General features: G+C 41.2%; 1 protein-coding gene across 1 annotated transcript in view; it reads left to right on the forward strand.

Annotated features, from left to right (window-relative positions):
- Positions 1-2511: 2511 nt before the first annotated feature.
- LOC117410998 (AT-rich interactive domain-containing protein 1B-like) overlaps positions 2512-23379 on the forward strand; it is a 245014-nt gene continuing 224146 nt past the window's right edge. Inside the window, exon 1 of the mRNA XM_034017988.3 lies at positions 2512-4093. Coding sequence (XP_033873879.3) covers positions 2774-4093 — 1320 coding nt within the window. The 5' untranslated portion in view covers positions 2512-2773. The remainder of the gene's footprint in view (positions 4094-23379) is intronic.

Raw genomic sequence — 23379 nt, forward strand, 5'->3', positions numbered from 1 at the left:
GGTTCATCTTACAGCAGCACCTACGTAGGGGCGGGTCATCTTACAGCAGTACCTACGTAGGGGCGGGTCATCTTACAGCAGCACCTACGTAGGGGTGGGTCATCTTACAGCAGCACCTACGTAGGGGCGGGTCATCTTACAGCAGTACCTACGTAGGGGCGGGTCATCTTACAGCAGTCCCTACGTAGGGGCGGGTCATCTTACAGCAGTACCTACGTAGGGGCGGGTCATCTTACAGCAGTACCTACGTAGGGGCGGGTCATCTTACAGCAGTACCTACGTAGGGGCGGGGCATCTTACAGTCATGCAGTGTAATTACAAGAGTAGCCAATCACCTTTGAGGAACATCGTTTCAATTTCAGACATGAAATACAGTACACTTACAAAAACCAAGAATAAGGAAAATTGCAAATCATGGCCGAGAGAGACTTTCTTCTAAAGTGCAAATCTAGATTTCTTGAGACAGACAGTGTTCACGTGACACGGTTCAGTTTGTATTAACAATGTACACAATCAGTGGTTTTTTTTATTTTCTAATGATAATTATTTCAGTTTTACACTAAAATATGGAGTTACTATAGCTAATATTAGATTCACTGTCAGATATTTCAACACTTCCAACCACTGAATTAAAGTGATTTCTAAGACTCTGACGCTGCCAGTTGATGCTCGTCTCGGAGGGTCCGGGTCTATCCATCTTTCACTAGACTTTACCCGATGACACGTCCATATATCACCCCGAACTGGGTGGGAATGGCAGATGTACGACGATTGTAAATTGGATAATTTATTACACATGCTATTTTCTTTAAACTCGTTGGTTCTCATTTCATTTTCAGTGATCTGATTGGCCAAACTAGTATGGGTTTTTGACCGGGGTGGCCTTCCACTATGCATTGTGTAGTACACGTTTCAAATATTCACTACACGTACTCATTTCGACCAATCAGAGCACAGAAATGACAACGTGTACCAATTCTAATTGGTACATGTTCTAAAAAAAAAATGACACAAGCTACGTATTTGCAACGTTAGTGTCCAGTCATTTTACAATCGTGTCTTGTCATGATAACGTATCTGCTTGTAATCGCTTATTCATAACGTAATTACCACAGTTGCCAATAACCTTTGGTTTATCACTTAGACAAAAATACATCAATTTAAAATAAGCAATATTGCAAATATGGAGGCGAGAGATTTTGTTGTGCGCTGAAATGAAAGCATGAATTAATTTCTCAGCATCAGCCAAAGAAAGAAAATACCTCATTTTAACAATGTTATGTTGGTGATAAAAAGACACTTTTATAATTTTCCGAATATATGCCTCAAAACTCAAACCAGAATCAAATATAACCCCCAAGTTTCTTACATCAGGTTTTATATTAGAGGTCAGGTTGCCCAAATCATTTTTTAGGGAGTTTGGAAACTCTAGTTGTTGCTGAGAACCTAACAGCAGAACTTCCGTCTTATCTGAGTTTATTTGCAAAAAATGTCGAGACATCCAACTTCTGATGTCAGCAAGACACTAAGGCTGAAATAGAGTCACATCACTAACATCTTCAAATACTTCAGATGCAATCATGGAGAAGCCACTAACAGACAACATCATACAGGAAAAGTAAAGGGCATATAAAAAACATTGTACAAACAGAAGTTAAAGAATTGGTGAGGCAGGTTTTTAAAAAAGTATGTTTTGAGACTGCTTTTAAAAATATTCAAAGGACTCAGATTCCCTGGTCACTTTTGGAAGAGCATGGAAAATGTGAGACGACTTTCATTGGATCATTTAGTACACGTACTATTTTCTTTAAATTCGTTGGCTCTCATTTCATTTCTAAAGAACTGATTGGCCCAAATCTGTACGTGTAGTAAAAATAGTACGTGTAGACAACCTAATATAACGCGTAGTGTATCGCAGTACTACACGTAGTAATTGATTTGAAACGTGTACTAAACAGTACACGTTTTTGACCCAGATGGCCTTCTATACTCCACACAAGTATTCGTTTGCGTCGCTCGCCTCCAGTGTATACACCGGCTGTACAGTTAATGGTTCCACCCAATATTCTGACAGCCTATGTCATTCAATGCCAAACAATGCGTCTGTGGAGACAGCATTTGAAACAAGACAATAACCTGATACAATGTCTAACGCTGGTCCTATTTTACGCATGTTTTATTTGTGTTGTAAAACCGTATACACTTTTAGCTCGTATTTAAATGTACACAATTTGAGTCTGTAAAAATGTTTTAATGCATTGTTATTTAATCCATTCTAGTTGAATGTGCTGTCCAAAACTGAAACATTAAATCATTTGTGAAAGAAAAAAAAAACCGTGATGCGGTATAAAAAAGAAAATATAATTTTTAAAAAAATATTAGAACGTAGTCCTAACTCTGTCAGTCGTGTTGATTGATCCACTCCGCGTTTTCCTTGAGCTGGGCTGGAACAAGAGAGAAGCGGATAAAACTGTTGGAACTCTCTCTCTCTCTCTAGTTATGCCGTGCTGGGCCAGAGGCTCAGGCAGACATGCATTTACTTATATCCGGGTAAGAGAGGAAAAGAAAAAAAGTTATTTCATTTAACCCTGAACAAAAACTTTCAATTTGAAATCACAGCGCAGCGGCAGACACAGACAGTGAGACATTACCAGTTTCTTTTTCTTTATCTCTCAGCTAGAACTTTACGGTTTGCAAAGGTTACGTTTTTATTTAAATCTCAAGTTTTTGTTTCTGCTTGCATGAATGATAACTGAAAACATATTGAAATGAAATGTCAGCGCAAGTAGCTGCAGCTCCAGCGACTTCGAACAATAAAAGCGCGAGTTTATCAAGCAGTCTGAGTCGGGATTTAGACCCTGTGAAACCGGGCGCAGGACCGAGATCTGGATCAATGCTGCTGGGAGTTGGAGATGGGACTAGTACTAATATGAATAATGTAGATCACCATTATCATGGAATGAACACGACCAATACAACGTCTGCTGCTGCTTCTACAAATACAAACTCAGACCCGAGAGAGAAAGCAGGTAGGAATAATCATAATAATCACCATCATCCAGCTCTGTCTGCTGCTGCTTCGAGTATGGAGACGGGTTTGATAGCGAATCATACACAGAAACATGTTGGTGTCGGAGATCCCCCTCCTCCGGCTCACCGCCATATACCAGCACCGCCGCCGCAGCAGCAGCAACAGCAATTTAATCAATTTCAGCAGCACCGTCCACATCAATTTCAGAATAGCAGCAGCCAGACACAGGCACAAGCCGAACCAGAGAACAAGCAGCATCGAGGGAAAGACAATATTCTGGGAAGTCAGGTCGCGCAGCAGCAGCAAATGCTGAATAAAAGTGAGGAGGAAGCAGAGGAGCTGCCCTGCAAACCGGCGGATCAGATGGGCAGCAAGTACGAGCAAGCCAGCTTGGGACCCCCGAACAACAACACCAACAACCAACAAAGTAGCGCAGGGAGCAGCACTGTTTCAGAGTGTCATCGCTATTATGGCAATGCGAGAGGGGGGCCTCGCTTTGATCAACATGGCGGACAACAAAGCCCTGGGATGGGGGTGATGCATCCTTCAGCTCCCAGCAGCATGGATCCCTCGCAAAACTCCCACGAAGCTTACCAGAACAGCCAGTACAACCACTACCCGAACTACAGACCGGGCTACGGCACGATGAGCTCTCCAAGGCAGGGCAATAGCATGGGTCCGGGCAGTAATACTATTGCTGCTGCTGCTGCCAGTCACCACGGCAAAGCGACTGCTATGGCTGCTGCTGCTGCTCATAGTAATGTTGGGGGGTTTCACAGATTTCCAGGACAAAGCCAGCACCCTTCAGGGGCGACCCCGACGTTGAACCAGCTCCTGACGGCCCCCAGCGCAATGATGAGGGGCTATGGCACTAGCTATCCAGATTATAACAGCCCAAGTACACCCCTTCATCATCATCAACAACAACAGCAGCCACCTGGCCTGGCCGTGGGCATGGGCAGAGACGTGAGTTCACAGTATGAGTCTGCAACCCAGGGCTGGGCACTACAACAAAGAACGCACCCAGCGATGAGCCCAGGGAACACCATGAGTAGAGCGCAGGTAAATTCCGTTTATCTAGCGTTATTCTGTTCAGTTCTTCACAAGCCACTTTTCGGTGTTTTACTGCCGCCTGTCTAGAAGGTTTGTCATGTCTGACTTGTGTGTGTGTGTGTGTGCTAAAACCACCACACGTTCTCTGTTGTGTGTGATATTTTAACGTTTTTAAAATACATTTCCATAAATATATAAGGGGATGTGTACTTTAGATGTTGAACTTGTCTGTGTACATTCTTTGAAATCCAGAGATGGGGTAGTCGTTCCAATCCAAGGTGACTTTTGTTATAAACAAACGCGATTTGATAATGCTTAGCAGTTCGCTGTGGTTTCCATTAGGTTAAAATATATGGAAAATTACGTACAAGCGTATTCTCTCGACTCTCATACAATGATATATCGCTTTAGTGATTATTCATTGCTTACAAGCTGCAGTAGAAATAATACTTTTTAAAGTGACGCAGTGAATATTCATAGGGTGTAACCAACATACTGTTTTATAATCCCCCGTCTGCCCCCCACCCCGTTTTTATCGGGGCAATTCGTCTGAAATGACGCTTATACGATGTCGATTTATGTTACAATAAACAAAGGTTATTCATAAATTACATTAATATTACCTAAGATATGTTAGGTTTGTTTAATAACTGAAACTTGACAGTAGGCTACGCGTACATTCTTGGATGTAGGGGCACTGTAGATATTAAAGGACTGAGCGTGATATTGTGTGAAAATAAACCCATGCATATTCTGATAAATCAGTAAGGTTCATAAATAGCAGAATCGTGGTTTAGCTCTTGCGTTGTTACGCCTACACGAATGTTGTTCGTGTAGAAGTGTTTAGCTGGCAGGCTGCTCCCGAACAGTGCCTTGCTGTTTGCAAGGTTTGGAATTTGAATTGTGGAGGTAAACTGGCTGTAATCGAGTCTCCAGACAGCTGCCTCTGAGTTGACATCCGATCTGCCATCTGATTGGCTCTCCGCTGTCCATTGGGCATTTCTATCTGCTGATGTAAATAGAAGTGCTGAGCGTAGCACCACACTCACTAATGCAATTGGAGCAGGCGACGTGGTAGTATTGTTGTGTCTGGGAAATGATACAGTTCACAGTAGTCTGCTGGAAAAATGGGGCGTTTTGTCCTATGAGCATCACCAGTAGGTTTTATATAATAATTATCATAAAATAACACTTTTTTTTTTAATTGCAATGTGTGTCTAGAATAAGGCAGCATTTTTCAGTATATTTACAAATCAAGAATATTTCTTATACAATTTAACATTCTTCTCAAGGCGATTCATGGTTTACAATAAGTAAATGTTCTAACACACTGAGATGCTTCTATCTTGGCATCATGGGTTTCATCCTACTTCATTATTGGTAATTATGATGATAATGCTAATGAGAATTTATTTCTTAAGCTTGAGGACCTCAGACCATTTTAGGCCAGTGGTGCATAGCAAGAGCCAGTCCAGGCCAGATATTTGTTACAAGTTCCACATGCTTAATTACACAAGGGAAATGATTATACCTCTATTCAGGTATTGATCTGCTAATAATTGAAATGAATAACTTTTAAACCCCGTTGGGGTCTTCCTCTGCTACTGAAGCAGTGCTGGGGTCTTCCTCTGCCTGTAGCAGTGCTGGGGTCTTCCTCTGATACTGTAGCAGTGCTGGGGTTTTCCTCTGATACTGCAGCAGTGCTGGGGTCTTCCTCTGCTACTGTAGCAGCGCTGGGGTCTTCCTCTGATACTGTAGCAGTGCTGGGGTCTTCCTCTGCCTGTAGCAGTGCTGGGGTCTTCCTCTGATACTGTAGCAGTGCTGGGGTCTTCCTCTGCCTGTAGCAGTGCTGGGGTCTTCCTCTGATACTGTAGCAGCGCTGGGGTCTTCCTCTGCCTGTAGCAGTGCTGGGGTCTTCCTCTGATACTGTAGCAGTGCTGGGGTCTTCCTCTGCCTGTAGCAGTGCTGGGGTCTTCCTCTGATACTGTAGCAGTGCTGGGGTCTTCCTCTGATACTGCAGCAGTGCTGGGGTCTTCCTCTGCTACTGTAGCAGTGCTGGGGTCTTCCTCTGCCTGTAGCAGTGCTGGGGTCTTCCTCTGCCTGTAGCAGTGCTGGGGTCTTCCTCTGCTTCTGCAGCAGTGCTGGGGTCTTCCTCTGCTACTGTAGCAGCGCTGGGGTCTTCCTCTGCCTGTAGCAGTGCTGGGGTCTTCCTCTGATACTGTAGCAGTGCTGGGGTCTTCCTCTGCCTGTAGCAGTGCTGGGGTCTTCCTCTGATACTGTAGCAGCGCTGGGGTCTTCCTCTGCCTGTAGCAGTGCTGGGGTCTTCCTCTGCTACTGTAGCAGTGCTGGGGTCTTCCTCTGCCTGTAGCAGTGCTGGGGTCTTCCTCTGATACTGTAGCAGTGCTGGGGTCTTCCTCTGATACTGCAGCAGTGCTGGGGTCTTCCTCTGCTACTGTAGCAGTGCTGGGGTCTTCCTCTGCCTGTAGCAGTGCTGGGGTCTTCCTCTGCCTGTAGCAGTGCTGGGGTCTTCCTCTGCTTCTGTAGCAGTGCTGGGGTCTTCCTCTGATACTGTAGCAGCGCTGGGGTCTTCCTCTGCCTGTAGCAGTGCTGGGGTCTTCCTCTGATACTGTAGCAGTGCTGGGGTCTTCCTCTGATACTGTAGCAGCGCTGGGGTCTTCCTCTGATACTGTAGCAGCGCTGGGGTCTTCCTCTGATACTGTAGCAGTGCTGGGGTCTTCCTCTGATACTGTAGCAGCGCTGGGGTCTTCCTCTGATACTGTAGCAGCGCAGGGGTCTTCCTCTGATACTGTAGCAGTGCTGGGGTCTTCCTCTGATACTGTATCAGCACTGGGGTCTTCCTCTGATACTGTAGCAGTGCTGGGGTCTTCCTCTGCCTGTAGCAGTGCTGGGGTCTTCCTCTGCTTCTGTAGCAGCGCTGGGGTCTTCCTCTGCCTGTAGCAGTGCTGGGGTCTTCCTCTGATACTGTAGCAGCGCTGGGGTCTTCCTCTGATACTGTAGCAGCGCTGGGGTCTTCCTCTGCTACTGTAGCAGTGCTGGGGTCTTCCTCTGCTACTGTAGCAGTGCTGGGGTCTTCCTCTGCCTGTAGCAGTGCTGGGGTCTTCCTCTGATACTGTAGCAGTGCTGGGGTCTTCCTCTGCTTCTGTAGCAGTGCTGGGGTCTTCCTCTGATACTGTAGCAGTTCTGGGGTCTTCCTCTGCCTGTAGCAGCGCTGGGGTCTTCCTCTGCTTCTGTATCAGTGCTGGGGTCTTCCTCTGCTACTGTAGCTCTTGTACATGTGTTCTCATTTCAAAGATAAAATAATAATTATTATTTTTCCCCATATAAATCTGCATACAAAAACAAGAGCATTAGCCACTCCAGTAATAGGGTGTTCTGTGTAGGTACACGCTGCCGTGTCCCGCGTAGGTACACGCTGCCGTGTCCCGCGTAGGTACACGCTGCCATGTCCCGCGTAGGTACACGCTGCCATGTCCCGCGTAGGTACACGCTGCCGTGTCCCGCGTAGGTGCACGCTGCCGTGTCCCGCGTAGGTGCACGCTGCCGTGTCCCGCGTAGGTGCACGCTGCCGTGTCCCGCGTAGGTGCACGCTGCTGTAGGCAGCTATTGGTTATTGCAGATGATTAACAGTTGGAGTGAGTTTAACCACTTCAACTCCAGATGTAAAAATGAAACCCCTTCCCAGGTACCAGATTTTGAAAGTAATGATAATGTTTTCAAACCTGTAATTGCTATAAATTGTTAACATATGATGAATAAAACAGAAATAAATGACCTAAACTGTGTTTTTCATTCCCCCTTTATGCTGCTGTGTACATCATACCCATATTCAATATAGAGATAAAAACAGGTGCTAATAACGCTAATAACAATAATAATCAGTAAACCGTAATTATCAAATAAAAATCAAACAACATAAAAATGTGTGCCATTATTGACTTGCTCTGTGCCATTTATTGGAATGTTCAATACAACAGAACCCGGGATTGCCTTCGCAACCACTGCACATTTTTCTTGTGTCCTTTCTTTTGTTTTCATTTTCGTAGCAGACCCTGCACCTTTTTTACGGTGTCTACTTCAGGGATAGTCACAAATGCTTGTACACAGCTACTTTGCACTGGCATTGTGATGGATCTGCCTGCCGCATTGCCTGTACCCAGTGCTGTGTTTTGATAGTATTTAGTCACAGCACTGCCATTTCAAACCAAACAGCTTCCCGTTTGCAGCTGGCTTACCTGTACAGTAGCTGCATGCTCTTCTGTTTGTACAATTTGTACTGTTCTTGGCTCCACTTCCTCTTCATCATCATCGCTGAGTGATAAGTCAGCATCACTGTCACTGGTATCGAAAATTCTCTGAACCAACTTCACTCCTGTTGCTCATTATAGAAAGACCACGTACGTTGTCATGTTTGGTTTTCGCTAAAAACTATATAAAACTACAACTAAACAAATAAAACTAATAATAAAACAAAAAATAATAATGTAGAACACTATATATATACTTGTAAAAGTTGACTGGCTTCCCGCAATATATCTCAGTCTTCTAAACGCCCACAGGTAGATTGGAATCTCTACATGACACGCAATTGGATACAAATGTCACCTGACCCTCCCCTGATGTTCATTGCACATTCCACAGTACTAGCACTGCCTTAGAGAATGAAACCTGAAACGCTAGACTGAGAAACCGATCATAGAATAGAATGGGAAACTTGACCTATGCAGGTATGGCATGGTACAGTAAGTGGGTTTTCATTTGACGTACATGTGTACGTCCATGGTGTTGAAGTGGTTAAATTACAAAACGTGAAGTGATTAGGAATCCGAGAGCAGCTGTAACTTATCTATAGTTTTGTCTGTGAAATATCTGCATATGCAGACACCTGAAAGATCTTTAGCAGAATAAAAATAGGGGCAGTGATGAAGTGCCTTGTACTAAGTAGAGTGAAGACAAGTCTTGCTTAGTGAAGTCTAAAGGCCTTGACTGTACAGTCCTGTGAAAGGTTTTACCCTACATCACAGACAGTTTAATAGAATCAAAGGGAATGAAGAACAGTGACATCACAAAAATGAATGCTTTGAAAAGAAACATTGTACCTGTCTGTTCCGCTACGAAAGAACACTGATGTGTAAACTGTTACATTGTAATCGCTTGCATTGAACAATCATTAAGTAAAGTAATCAAGGCACATCTACAGTAGCATAGCATTATACCTTATTTTTGGGTGTAAGAAACCATATGAAATTGCAGCTTCCTGATGGCCAAATTATTTGTATGCAAAAAAATGACACTCCTGTTGTTTAAGTGCATGGTTTACATGTACTCGGTGTAACCGGGTGTAAGTGCCTCCCCTCCCTTTTCTGTTCTTTTAATCGCTCATTCCACAGGGTTTGTACAGTATGTCTGCATTAGTGGTCTGCTGTACCATAAAATATAAAGTTCTTTAAGAAACATAGAGACTAACAAATAAGACCTACAAGAACGACTTCTGAAGCTCTAGTCGCTTCTTTTTTATAGTACACTGTTACAGACAGACAAATACTGTACTGCTGAATTACCCGGCAAAATCATTTTTTATTAAAATAAAGATTGAACAACACAGAGGTCAGCCTTCAGCTGGGTTTTGTTTCCAGGTCCAGTCTAATCTGTACTGTATTTTGCCATATATTAAATATTTAATCCTTTAGCACTTTTTTTTATTACTGTTCTTCACTGAACCCAATGCAACAGAAAAGGTATGTGTTGTATAAAAAATATTTTGCTGTCATCTTGATGGCAGCATTAAGCACGATGCAATGTGGACTAACTTTGCTTGAATTATTGTGCACGTTTAAGCCCACAAATTGTCTGCCTAATAAGCAAGGCTGATGTTGAATTTTCACAATTGAGAATAACTGCAGTCAACCACCTGCTTCTTAACCCTGCATTTTAAAAGCTTTTCTACCCTGAAAATGGGGCGAAAATGTAGTGTGATGATGTTTTATTATCCTGCAAAGCTCTTCAAATAAGATGAATGATCGACAAGCCTGGAAGTCAAACCCAGAACTGCCACTGCAGTTCATCTCTGGTCAAGAAACATAGAAAGGGACCCGGTAACCCTGTTCACGCTATTATTATTATTATTATTATTATTATTATTATTATTATTATTATTATTATTATTATTTATAATCCTTGATTATAGCAAGTGTTTCTTATTAATATATACATTTCTTTTCAATGCAGCACAGTAGCAATTTTATGGTATATAAATACATTATTTTATGTGAGAAATGATCAGCATTTTAATGTAAAGACGCACACTTCTGTAGCTGTGTATATCGTTGCGTGCAAAATAAACAATGGTAGCTGAGTATGCCAAGTCACCGCATTATTGATCATTATTGACTTTATTCACGCAGCGGCCATGTTGGATTTGAAAACTGCCATGGCAGCTGCACACAACAGACAGGGTACAGCAACTGGATCGAGAGTTCATTCTGGCGATCGGAAAGAGAATACTGTGCTGTGCTAACTTAGATCCTCAAAGTGTTTCTGTGTCAGTTTTAGTTCGAGAATGTGTTTAACTAACATGTACAGTGTTGATCTTAAGTGCCTGTTTAATACATGCGTTAATAAAACCAGTGACAGAAGCTCACGCCCAGGTGTATTGTAGTGTTACCACTTTGCTGTGTAACCTGTTTAATCATTTCTTACATGTAAATATGTGCTGTTTCTGCATATGTAATATGACAGATGTTAAATAAAGTTCAAGTATACATTTTCCATTGATAAGCCCTTTATTGTTACATCAGTAGACACACCACATACAGGGTGTCCCACGAATGTTGAGCACATTTATTTTTCCAATAACTTAAAAATAGCCAATGAATGTTAATCTGCGTTTTACGATGTGTTGAACAGAATATTTGACATTTGTATAAAGTTAGCTCTGTGTTTTGTTGTGCTGAATTCATATTAAATGTGTCGTTGATTCATGGGACACCCTATATAATCACCATATACCACACACAGCATGTTTACGTACAGGCTAATATTTAATTATTCAGAATACTCCGTATCTAATATTTAATTATTCACAATACTCCGTATCTAATATTTAATTATTCAGAATACTCTGTATCTAATATTGTATTATTCAGAATACTCCATATCTAATACTGTATTTTTCAGAATACTCTGTATCTAATTGTTCAGAATACCCTGTATTCCAATTAGTACTATTAAGAATAGCATATCTGTAATAAGATCAGCAGTATTCCGAAAAAGACGTGGGATTATTACACTTCAGGGTTACACACACTATATCATTTACAAAGTAGAATTGTCTAATGCACTGTGTATATTATGTATTTGGATTTATTTATAAAACCATTTTATAAATACTTTAAGATACGCAGCGTCCTGCACCAGTGAAGTTTCTCATATTGTTCTGTGAAGACTAAACTAAATCGCTAAACTGGATGATTCTTGTTACTTAACTGAAAATCAGGACTGATGTCTCTTCTTATTTTCTGCACCCACTCTTTTCTTATCGTTGCTTCTTTGGAAAAGTGTTTTTTTTTATATACAGACATGCTCAAATTTATTGGTACCCTTACAGCTCATTGAAATAATGCTTCATTCCTCCTGAAAAGTGATGAAATTAAAAGCTATTTTATCATGTATACTTGCATGCCTTTGGTTTGTCATAGAATAAAGCAAAGAAGCTGTGAAAAGAGATGAATTATTGCTTATTCTACAAAGATATTCTAAAATGGCCTGGACACATTTGTTGTTACCCCTTAGAAAAGATAATAAATAATTGGATTATAGTGATATTTCAAACTAATTAGTTTCTTTAATTAGTATCACACATGTCTCCAATCTTGTAATCAGTCATTCAGCCTATTTAAATGGAGAAAAGTAGTCACTGTGCTGTTTGGTACCATTGTGTGCACCACACTGAACATGGACCAGAGAAAGCAAAGGAGAGAGTTGTCTGAGGAGATCAGAAAGAAAATAATAGACAAGCATGGTAAAGGTAAAGGCTACAAGACCATCTCCAAGCAGCTTGATGTTCCTGTGACAACAGTTGCAAATATTAAGAAGTTTAAGGTCCATGGAACTGTAGCCAACCTCCCTGGGCACGGCCGCAAGAGGAAAATCGACCCCAGATTGAACAGAAGGATAGTGCGAATGGTAGAAAAAGAACCAAGGATAACTGCCAAAGAGATACAAGCTGAACTCCAAGGTGAAGGTACGTCAGTTTCTGATCGCACCATCCGTCGCTTTTTGAGCGAAAGTGGGCTCCATGGAAGAAGACCCAGGAGGACTCCACTTTTGAAAGAAAAACATAAAAAAGCCAGACTGGAATTTGCTAAAATGCATATTGACAAGCCACAATCCTTCTGGGAGAATGTCCTTTGAACAGATGAGTCAAAACTGGAGCTTTTTGGCAAGTCACATCAGCTCTATGTTCACAGACGAAAAAATGAAGCTTTCAAAGAAATCTGATCTGAATCCTATCGAACATCTATGGAAAGAGCTGATACTTGCAGTCTGGAGAAGGCACCCATCAAACCTGAGACAGCTGGAGCAGTTTGCTCAGGAAGAGTGGGCCAAACTACCTGTTAACAGGTGCAGAAGTCTCATTGAGAGCTACAGAAAACATTTGATTGCAGTGATTGCCTCTAAAGGTTGTGCAACAAAATATTAGGTTAGCAGTCCCATCATTTTTGTCCATGCCATTTTCATTTGTTTTCTTATTTACAATATTATGTTGAATAAAAAATCAAAAGCAAAGTCTGATTTCTATTAAATATGGAATAAACAATGGCGGATGCCAATTACTTTTGTCAGTTTCAAGTTATTTCAGAGAAAATTGTGCATTCTTCGTTTTTTTTTGGAGGGGTACCAACAAATTTGAGCACGTCTGTATATAGTTGTATGATGTAGAAATAATTACCATTCAATATTGATCCACTGCCTTGGCTAGCGGAGCATTTGCCTTTCGCGCGAGTGGGAGTATGGGTGCAATTGCAGGCCCTGGGCCACATCGAAATGGTGGCCTAAATCTAGGCTGGCCCTGGGCTGTCTTTTCTTTTTTGGATCGTTCACGTATGAGAAAAGGCGGCCCTGGGCCACCTTAAAGTGTGAATAGGGTCAATGACATTTTCACAGCCCTCTTCCAAGCACCTTTGATGATGATATTCATTTTCACAGCCCTCTTCCAAGCACCTTTGATGATGATATTCATTTTAACAGCCCTCTTCCAAGCACCTTTGATGATGATACTCATTTTCACAGCCCTCTTCCAAGCACCTTTGATGATGATATTCATTTTCACAGCCCTCTTCCAAGCACCTTTGATGATGATACTCATTTTCACAGCCCTCTTCCAAGCACCTTTGATGATGATATTCATTTTCACAGCCCTCTTCCAAGCACCTTTGATGATGATATTCATTTTCACAGCCTTCTTCCAATGATTTAAATGACATCCCTGACAGAGCAGAACAGAGCTTGGACCCCTTTTAAATGATGTGTTTGCGACAGGGTTCTGTTCAGCCATCTCCTCCATACATCTCACTGCTGACTTTTGGCTTGTCTTTCCAGTGACTTGCGTTTAACAGGAGCAAAAGTAAAAACGTAACCATTTTCCCAAATACACTTGACACCCCCCTCTCTCTCTCACACAACACCCCCCCCCCTCACACAAACACAAACACCAGTGCTGCCTAAAAATGGTCCAACCACAATTATTATTAGTATTTCATTTTCTGATTTTCATTAATACTGTATCTATACCTATAGAGGGAATGTCATTGTGTGTAGGCATCTTTCATGAGATTTTCTTTCTTATCGTAGTGGAGTAGTCAGCCTGTTTAAAAATCGCACAAGCACTTTTTATTTTTCTGCCCCTCGCTGTTGCCAGAAGCTCTCTTGTTTCTTTACAGCAGTCACACTTTTAGGCAGTGAGCCAGAGGTGAGCCCTCCCAGTCTTGAATGAAGTGCCATGACCTTCACATAAGCAGATTAGCCATGTGCTCTGTGAAGAGGTGAGGAGCCCTCCCAGCCTTAACCTAGCCTTGAATGAACTGCCAGGACCTTCACATATGCAGATTAACCATGTGCTCTGTGAAGAGGTGAGGAGCCCTCCCAGCCTTAACCTAGCCTTGAATGAACTGCCATGACCTTTATATGCAGATTAGCCATGTGCTCTGTGAATTGAAACTTGCAGCCTCAGGAACAAAAGGGTTTTCTTTCTTCCATTTCTTTTTATTCCCTTGGGAATTTGACAGCCCATTCATCCCTGACCTAGGCAGAGCTAATGCAAGGATACTGGACTAGAGTGAGAAATGTACAGGCTTGCAATGCGGCCCACAGACATTTCACTTAGCTCTGGTGAAAAGGGCTATGTGAATGGATGTAGTGGATGTGACATATTATACAACAAATTAATTACTTCCAGAGATATTGTAGGCCCATTGACACTACTTAATTTTTTTTTTTTACAAAATGTATGTGGTACATTGGGCTAGTTCTTACCTTAAAATGAAAAATAAGTGTTAACCAATAGTAGGCCTAATCCTTCAGTTTGCTAACAAAAGAATACAAATGTATGTGATTTGGTTTCAAAAGAAATTCAACGTCCGGCATGTTGTTTTGTAGTTAAATATGACATTTCCTTCCTGCACCTTATCCAGTGATATCTTCCTGCACCTTATCCAGTGATAAAATATGTTCATTGTTTGTGGACCTTGAGTCCCATATTCACAATAAGAAACTCCTGGGCACCACAGACCCCAGCTCTTCAGCACATTCTTATAAACCCATGAGCACCACAGACCCCAGCTCTTCAGCACATTCTTATAAACTCATGAGCACCACAGACCCCAGCTCTTCAGCACATTCTTATAAACTCCTGGGCACCACAGACCCCAGCTCTTCAGCACATTCTTATAAACCCATGAGCACCACAGGCCCCAGCTCTTCAGCACATTCTTATAAACTCATGAGCACCACAGACCCCAGCTCTTGAGCACATTCTTATAAACTCCTGGGCACCACAGACCCCAGCTCTTCAGCATATTGTTATAAACTCATGAGCACCACAGACCCCAGCTCTTCAGCACATTCTTATAAACTCCTGGGCACCACAGACCCCCGCTTTTCAGCACATTCTTATAAACTCATGTGCACCTCAGACCCCAGCTCTTCAGCATATTGTTATAAATTCATGAGCACCACAGACCCCAGCTCTTCAGCACATTCTTATAAACTCATGAGCACCACAGACCCCAGCTCTTCAGCACATTCTTATAAACTCCTGGGCACCACAGACCCCAGCTCTTCAGCATATTGTTATAAACTCATGAGCACCACAGACCCCAGCTCTTCAGCACATTCTTATAAGCTCCTGGGCACCACAGACCCCCGCTTTTCAGCACATTCTTATAAACTCATGTGCACCTCAGACCCCAGCTCTTCAGCATATTGTTATAAATTCATGTGCACCTCAGACCCCAACTCTTCAGCATATTGTTATAAATTCATGAGCACCACAGACCCCAGCTCTTCAGCACATTCTTATAAACCCATGAGCACCACAGACCCCAGCTCTTGAGCACATTCTTATAAACTCCTGGGCACCACAGACCCCAGCTCTTCAGCATATTGTTATAAATTCATGAGCACCACAGACCCCAGCTCTTGAGCACATTCTTATAAACTCCTGGGCACCACAGACCCCAGCTCTTCAGCACATTCTTATAAACTCAAACTGGAAATACTAGTGCTGGGACAAATGTCCAAATTTTAAAACGAATATTTTTTGGCATGTATTCAGATACAAAATTCAGATGTTCATATTCGCTAGATATTAAAAAAATACCTTGTACTTACATACCAACTCACCAGAAGTTGTGCGACAGTTTAAAAAATGGCAAATGAAAAAGAGCTCTGTGTGATATGTGCGATTAATATATTTAAAAAAACACAGGATCAACATAGTCTCGAGCCTCTATTTAAAAGTTTTAGACAGCAAAACGTAAACAAACCAGATAATGCGTGCGCACGCATAGTGATCTCTATTGAAGGTGTGCTGCTTTAGAGCAAGCCAGAATCTCATGGGACAGAAAAAGGAAAGCACATCATTCTGAAATGCCATGCTTAAAAAGCCCAACTTACTGGAAATGTTGTGTAGTGATTTTTATATAGATTGTATATATTATATATTTTTTGTTGCGACTTTTATGTGGCAAGTAATAAACGAGAACCAAAATTGTGAGTTTCTTCCCCCCTCGTTTTACAACGCCATTTCCACGTTTGTTTTATTTGAAGTGTTTAAAGTTAAATTTCAGTTTTCGTTTGCTTGTTCAGCTACAAAAAGGCACAAGTAAACAAGTAAAATGTTATTACTTTATGAAAACATGTCTGGCCACTGTTTACTGTGAATAAACAAAACCACGTTTAACTTGAACTGTTATTTGGCATCCTTTGTTCTGTAGCTAATTCACTGGGGTAAAGTAAGGCCTACACAACATATTCTTTACTCCTGGGGACATTTTTCTACTTTAACGTTTTACATTACACATTGTAACGTCTTGCTGTAAAATAAAGGCACACACGGACCACGCCCCCCGACCCTGCTGCTATGCTGTCTCTGCCTGCCTTCTGAGCATTATAATGGCTTGTATTACTTTTTGAAAATCCTGTTTGTCCCAGCACCCTCTACTTTTCTCTGCCACAAATGTGTTTGTACCATAAGAAAAAGAAAAAAATACGCACGCAAGTCATTTTTAGCTCTGAAATATAGGCCCCGCCAACCTTTCACTTATTTTCCCCCCTGATGTTCTCCCCAGTTTAGAATGTCCAGTGATTTTTCCCGTCACCCCACATGGCTCAGGAGAGCTGAAGGTTCAGTGGTGTCCTCTGATCCCACGACCAAGCCAGCTTCCTCTTCTACACCCAGGAACTCGAAAGCAATTAAGCCTTGAGTGTTCATTTATATGATATGATAAGTAAATGCTGGTGGGGGAAACATGTTAATACCAATGAACCCCAATTTGCTCTGCTAGATAACCCAGCAAAGGTGAAGAATATGTCAATACAATATTATTTGTTTGCTGTTTTGTAGAGCACATAATCATAATCAGTAGAAAGCACAACAGCTGGGTCTGCATTTTCCGCCTGCTCAAAGCTCGAGACATGCTTTGCTTTTAAAACAATTACCCATCTTTATGTTGAATTTTATAATACAAGCTTGTTTGACGTGAGGACCAAGTGTTTAATTGAACAGGCTACTGTGCCTCTACAAATACAGTACAGCCTACATACAATGCCTAAAATTACAAAGGACAATAAGTATTGGCAGCTTGTTTGTTGTTCTGCGCCCCACTTGGCAGTTTGTAGTTTCAAATCAGTTCCCATCAAGGAGCATCCTCTGTACTTGCAAAATGATTGTGGGACTTCCACTTCGAGTACAGGCTGCAACTAATTAGCAGTTTAGTTCGTCAGCAGAGGCCCACAGGGTCTAAGTGAGTGGCATACCTCACAGTGACTGTGAACAGTACAAGATGATCTCAAAACTGCCCCCCCCCCCCCAGTGCTGTTCTAATAGAACAGTTACTCAGCCATTCCCAAAGAGTGTGAAGAGCAAGAGCTGCGTTTCAAACCAGCTGCAATGCAAGCTTGTGAGAGTCATTGATCTGAAGATGACAGAAAATGGAATCCCAAATTGGGCCTCAAAGTGGGCATGTGATTTTTGGTGTGAAAGCTTGCTGTCATATGGAGGGGTGACTGTCGGTCAAAATCCACTTTTTCATTCTGCCGACAGCACTGATTTTGTATTTATCCCAGAGTCATGTATGTTACTAACAGAGTTCTTTTATCGAGCTATAAAAAAGAATAAATAGTACCTTACCATTCCAACAAGAATCTGTGCTTTTCAGCCGTGTAGTATGATAGTTCCCCTTTCTAATAAGCTGTGGTTCTGGCCTGAGAGGGAAGGGAATGCCCGAGGGGCCCCAGCTGAGCTATGAAGTGGTGCTGGTAAAGGCTTCGACAAGAATTGATACCAATTATTGTACAGTCAGTGGACACCTGAAAAAGTATCATCAGATCTAATAAACAACACCTCTTGACTACTCTCCAGCTGCACGACAACCAGCTTTAGAAAAGTTGCCAGATGCAGTCTGGGTTTGTGGAGAGACTCCTTGGAAATGAATTAAGACATTTCTCTTTTCTCATAGCATGGTGCAGTGAACAGCATTGATCATGAGGGGTTCTCTTTTCTCATAGCATGGTGCAGTGAACAGCTTTGATCATGAGGGGTTCTCTTTTCTCACAGCATGGTGCAGGAGTGAACAGCATTGATCATGTGGGGTTCTCTTTTCTCAGAACATGGTGCAGGAGTGAACATCATTGATCATGTGGGGTTCTCTTTTCTCAGAGCATGGTGCAGGAGTGAACAGCATTGATCATGTGGGGTTCTCTTTTCTCAGAGCATGGTGCAGTGAACAGCTTTGATCATGTGGGGTTCTCTTTTCTCAGAGCATGGTGCAGTGAACAGCTTTGATCATGTGGGGTTCTCTTTTCTCAGAGCATGGTGCAGGAGTGAACAGCATTGATCATGTGGGGTTCTCTTTTCTCAGAGCATGGTGCAGTGAACAGCATTGATCATGTGGGGTTCTCTTTTCTCAGAGCATGGTGCAGTGAACAGCATTGATCATGTGGGATTCTCTTTTCTCAGAGCATGGTGCAGGAGTGAACAGCATTGATCATGTGGGGTTCTCTTTTCTCAGAGCATGGTGCAGTGAACAGCATTGATCATGTGGGGTTCTCTTTTCTCAGAGCATGGTGCAGGAGTGAACAGCATTGATCATGTGGAGTTCTCTTTTCTCAGAGCATGGTGCAGTGAACAGCATTGATCATGTGGGATTCTCTTCTCAGAGCATGGTGCAGGAGTGAACAGCTTTGATCATGTGGGGTTCTCTTTTCTCAGAGCATGGTGCAGTGAACAGCTTTGATCATGTGGGGTTCTCTTTTCTCAGAGCATGATGCAGTGAACAGCATTGATCATGTGGGATTCTCTTTTCTCAGAGCATGGTGCAGGAGTGAACAGCATTGATCATGTGGGGTTCTCTTTTCTCAGAGCATGGTGCAGTGAACAGCTTTGATCATGTGGGATTCTCTTTTCTCAGAGCATGATGCAGGAGTGAACAGCATTGATTATGTTTACGGTCCCGTTTAGGTTGGGAAAGAAAGGCCAATGCAGCTCTGAATTACTGAGCTTTGACCCTGAAGACTCCCCAAGCATTCTGTGTGGTGGTGCCTTGACTAGGCAAGCCACTAGGGACGGCTGTAATATTCATATTAATCATTTATATTCATTAACAGAGGTCAGTCGCTCCAGGGTAGCAATTATATAATCCCTTGTCAACCTGACTATCTATTTCTGTCTACTAATGTATCCATCTGCTTGACTGTCATTGAAAATCATTCTCTGACCCTTTGTTTATGCACAGGACCCAATGAGGGTGAATTACATGGCGTACAGGAGACCCACAAGTACAGTAGTAATGCTGTACAAACAGTAGATTTATGCCAACTGTATTGTGCAAAATGAATGGACTAGTCAATTAAGATTGATTAGCTATTTCCTTGGGTTTGAATGGCTTTGCCTGCAGTATCCATGTACAGCTCTGTGCCCTGCAGCCCAGATTTGTATTGATTTGTCATGTTGGTTATTTTATTAGGCAAGGTGAATCGGGTCATTTATTTGGTCTTCACTAAGGTTAAGTCACCATTTTAACTTTTTCAACAGCAAGGATGCAGCTTAAAAAATAAAGGAAGCTGGAGCACTAGCAGTACTTTTGAGAAGAATCAGTCCTGTACTGAGTTCCCATGGTGTAGCTGCTCTGATGAATGCCAGTAGAAATGCAGTGTATTCCCATGTTCAATCACCCCACAGTGTAGAAATGCAGTATATTCCCACGTTTAATGACTCCACAGTAGAAATGCAGTATATTCCCATGTTCAATCACTCCACAGTAGAAATGCAGTATATTCCCATGTTCAATCACTCCACAGTAGTAGATCAACAGCTCTTTTTAAGTAAGCCCCCTTTCCACCAGGTTTTGTAATGCACAATGGCAGAAACACATTCTGCTGAACCAAATATTGTTTTACACATTGTAAGGTCATTTGATGGGATATACAGTACTGAATTTCTTAATTTTATTTTATTAAAATGAAAGAGTCTAATATTATAGGCAAACATGAAAATTATATGTCTGTCCTAGAAAACTTAAAGACTGCTTTTTATGGTCCATTTGAGTTTGACATTGCAAGACAAGAGGGCCATATAATCCAGCCGTGTTTACTGTACCATGCATACACTGCAGTCCACAATTATTAGCATGTCTGGGGTGGTTACATGTTAACCAGTCACATGTTAACAGGTTTCACATTGGCTGTAGATTATTCTGCTAGATCCTAATGCTTCACCTATTATTATTAAAAAAAAAAAAAAAATCGCAATAAATTAAAAGATAATCATTATAGATTTTATAATCAGTTAAAAACAGGAAGGGAAGTACAGTACAGCATAGAAGGTATGCATCATTTCACACTTTGGCTTTATAGTGTAACAGCCACACTTTATAAAATATTAAAGGGAAAAAAATTCAATACTTTAATTCAGTTAGTTGGTTTTATGCCGATGAAGCAAACCTCCACACACAAGTCCAATCATTAAAATCTGTTTACTGGAAGTTTATTTAGGTACTGTAGCTCTTAATTGTTATCTAGAATTCCATTTTGAAGGCTGGAAGGCTCCAGCAGGTGTGTAGAGTGACATGGAATCTCTTTGTATTCTCCTGTGAACTATGAGTGTCAGGATTGGATTGACAGCAAGGTAAACAGGAGTGGCTGATGTCAGAAACCACAGGCCCTTTCACAGTGCCTTCAACTTCTTGTTTAAGCATTTTTATGAGTTCAATATGTATTCTCAACTGTTTACTTAAGAAATAATCCCAGTGCCTCCTCTGTCAATCAACAGAACAAGCCAAATTCAAGGATATTATGTTCCAAGATGTTTGATGTTAAAGGGTTTGGCATTGAACACAGAATTTGATGTGGCTACTGTAACTTCAGGAAGCCACAGACATGTTTACTTTTCTTATTTTAAACATTTTGAACGTGCTAACCTTGTTTTACTAATTGGATGCCATCCCAAATCGGATGAATACAAAAAACTTAAAAATGGAAATGGTATTTCCAGACTGAAGCTTGAAAACAGTCCCCGGTTACTGGTAATGTTATAAATCTGCAGGGAACTGCCAGTACTGTAGGTGTTCATGTGAGCCTGTTCAGTAGTAGATCACGCTGGCATGCTTTAGTGTTGAATGCATTTGATATGCAAACTACAGGAGATAGGTTGTAAACACTTCTATAAAAACACTTAACAGCAGTGTGAAACATCCCATTAAACATTATAGTATTGAGCTGTACAGTAGGGTCAAAGTAGTTAACAATCTTCTTTAAATATGCAAACTATTTTTAAAACCATATGGAGCACGACTCCTTGAATTGCTCAGTTTGCCAGTCTGTTTTAATAGTAACACATTCATGCATATTTAAATCCAGTTAAACTTGATGCTATTAGTATTGTCTTTGCATCCACAAAATGAATCTTGTAATCTGAGTCAGCAGAATGAAAGAATTTGCACATTGATATGGAGAAAGGGAGTGCCATAGTGATACAGAATGAAATAGATTATGAATTTGAAGTGATTAGATCATTAAATGATGACATATTTTATAAAAAACTTTCAACTGATCCTACAGTGCAGTTTACTAGGGCAATACAAGACAAACTTTGGATGTTGGTGAATTAACCAATAAATAGTATGAGTTTATGATTGTGAACTTTCCTACAAAACCAGTGTTATGTACCCTTCCTGAAATTCATAGACATTTGAAGAAACCCCCAGGCAGGCCTATTGTGGCTGGTATAGGAGGATCCCTTACCGAAAAAATATCTACATATGTTGATTATTTTTTGAAACCTTCTGTTCAATCTTTCCTGTCGTACACGCGGGATACTTTAGATATGATCAACATGTTGAAGACTATAGATGACATTGAAGCTGATTGCTTATTAGTGATGCAGCAGTGTGGAGTAGTGGTTAGGGCTCTGGACTCTTGACCGGAGGGTTGTGGGTTCAATCCCCAGTGGGGGACACTGCTGTTGTACCCTTGAGCAAGGTACTTTACCTAGATTGCTCCAGTAAAAACCCAACTGTATAAATGGGTAATTAATTGTATGTAAAAATAATGTGATATCTGTATAATGTGAAATAATGTATAATGTGATATCTTGTAACAATTGTAAGTCGCCCTGGATAAGGGCGTCTGCTTAGAAATAAATAATAATAATAATAATGTGGTGATCTTATACACCAATATACCAAAACAAGAGGGCATAGAAGCGATTGGCCATTTTTTAAGATAAAACCTCAAAACCAATTTACCTACTACTGAATGTATTCAAGAATTGACAAAATTAATTTTGGATTATAATTATTTTTTTATTTAAGCATGATTGATTATTATTTGCAAATTACAGAAACAGCATCATGTAATTGCGCTCATTTATACATGGGACCATTTGAAGACCTTTATGTTTATGATCCTGTGCGTAACCCTTTTTCACATTACATAAGACTTTGGCGTTGTTACATCAATTACATATTTTTGATTTGGACGGGTACTCAGGCACAATTAGTACATTTGCATGCATATTTAAATAGTGTTAGTGAACATTTGAATTTTACATTAGAATTTGACCAGATTCAATTTAATTTTTTGGATATTTTGATTATCAAAGATAACAATAGGTTAAGCATGAACGAAATTCTTTTTTGAGAGCTGATAGCTTCCATGCTGTACCACTTAAGAGGAGTCTACCAATTAGCCAGTTTGCTAGATTACGCAGGATCTGTAGTTCTGATGATAGATATTCACTACAGGCGGCTATCTTAGGAGACAGATTAAAGAGAGGGGTATGCAGAGGACTGGATGGGTAGTGCCTCCAATCGATTTAGTTCTGTCACGAGAGTAATCTGTACAATATATAACGAAGTACTCAAATTTGGGACACCACTTTAGGGATATTATTAAGAAACATTGTTACATTATTGATTCAGATCCTTCAAAGAGCCCCCTCATTTAGTTTTCAACAGACCTTCCAATTTGTGAGATTTGTTGGTACATTCAGATCTACCCCA

The sequence above is a fragment of the Acipenser ruthenus genome, chromosome 6 (assembly GCF_902713425.1).
Source record: "Acipenser ruthenus chromosome 6, fAciRut3.2 maternal haplotype, whole genome shotgun sequence".
Classification (NCBI taxonomy): domain Eukaryota; kingdom Metazoa; phylum Chordata; class Actinopteri; order Acipenseriformes; family Acipenseridae; genus Acipenser; species Acipenser ruthenus.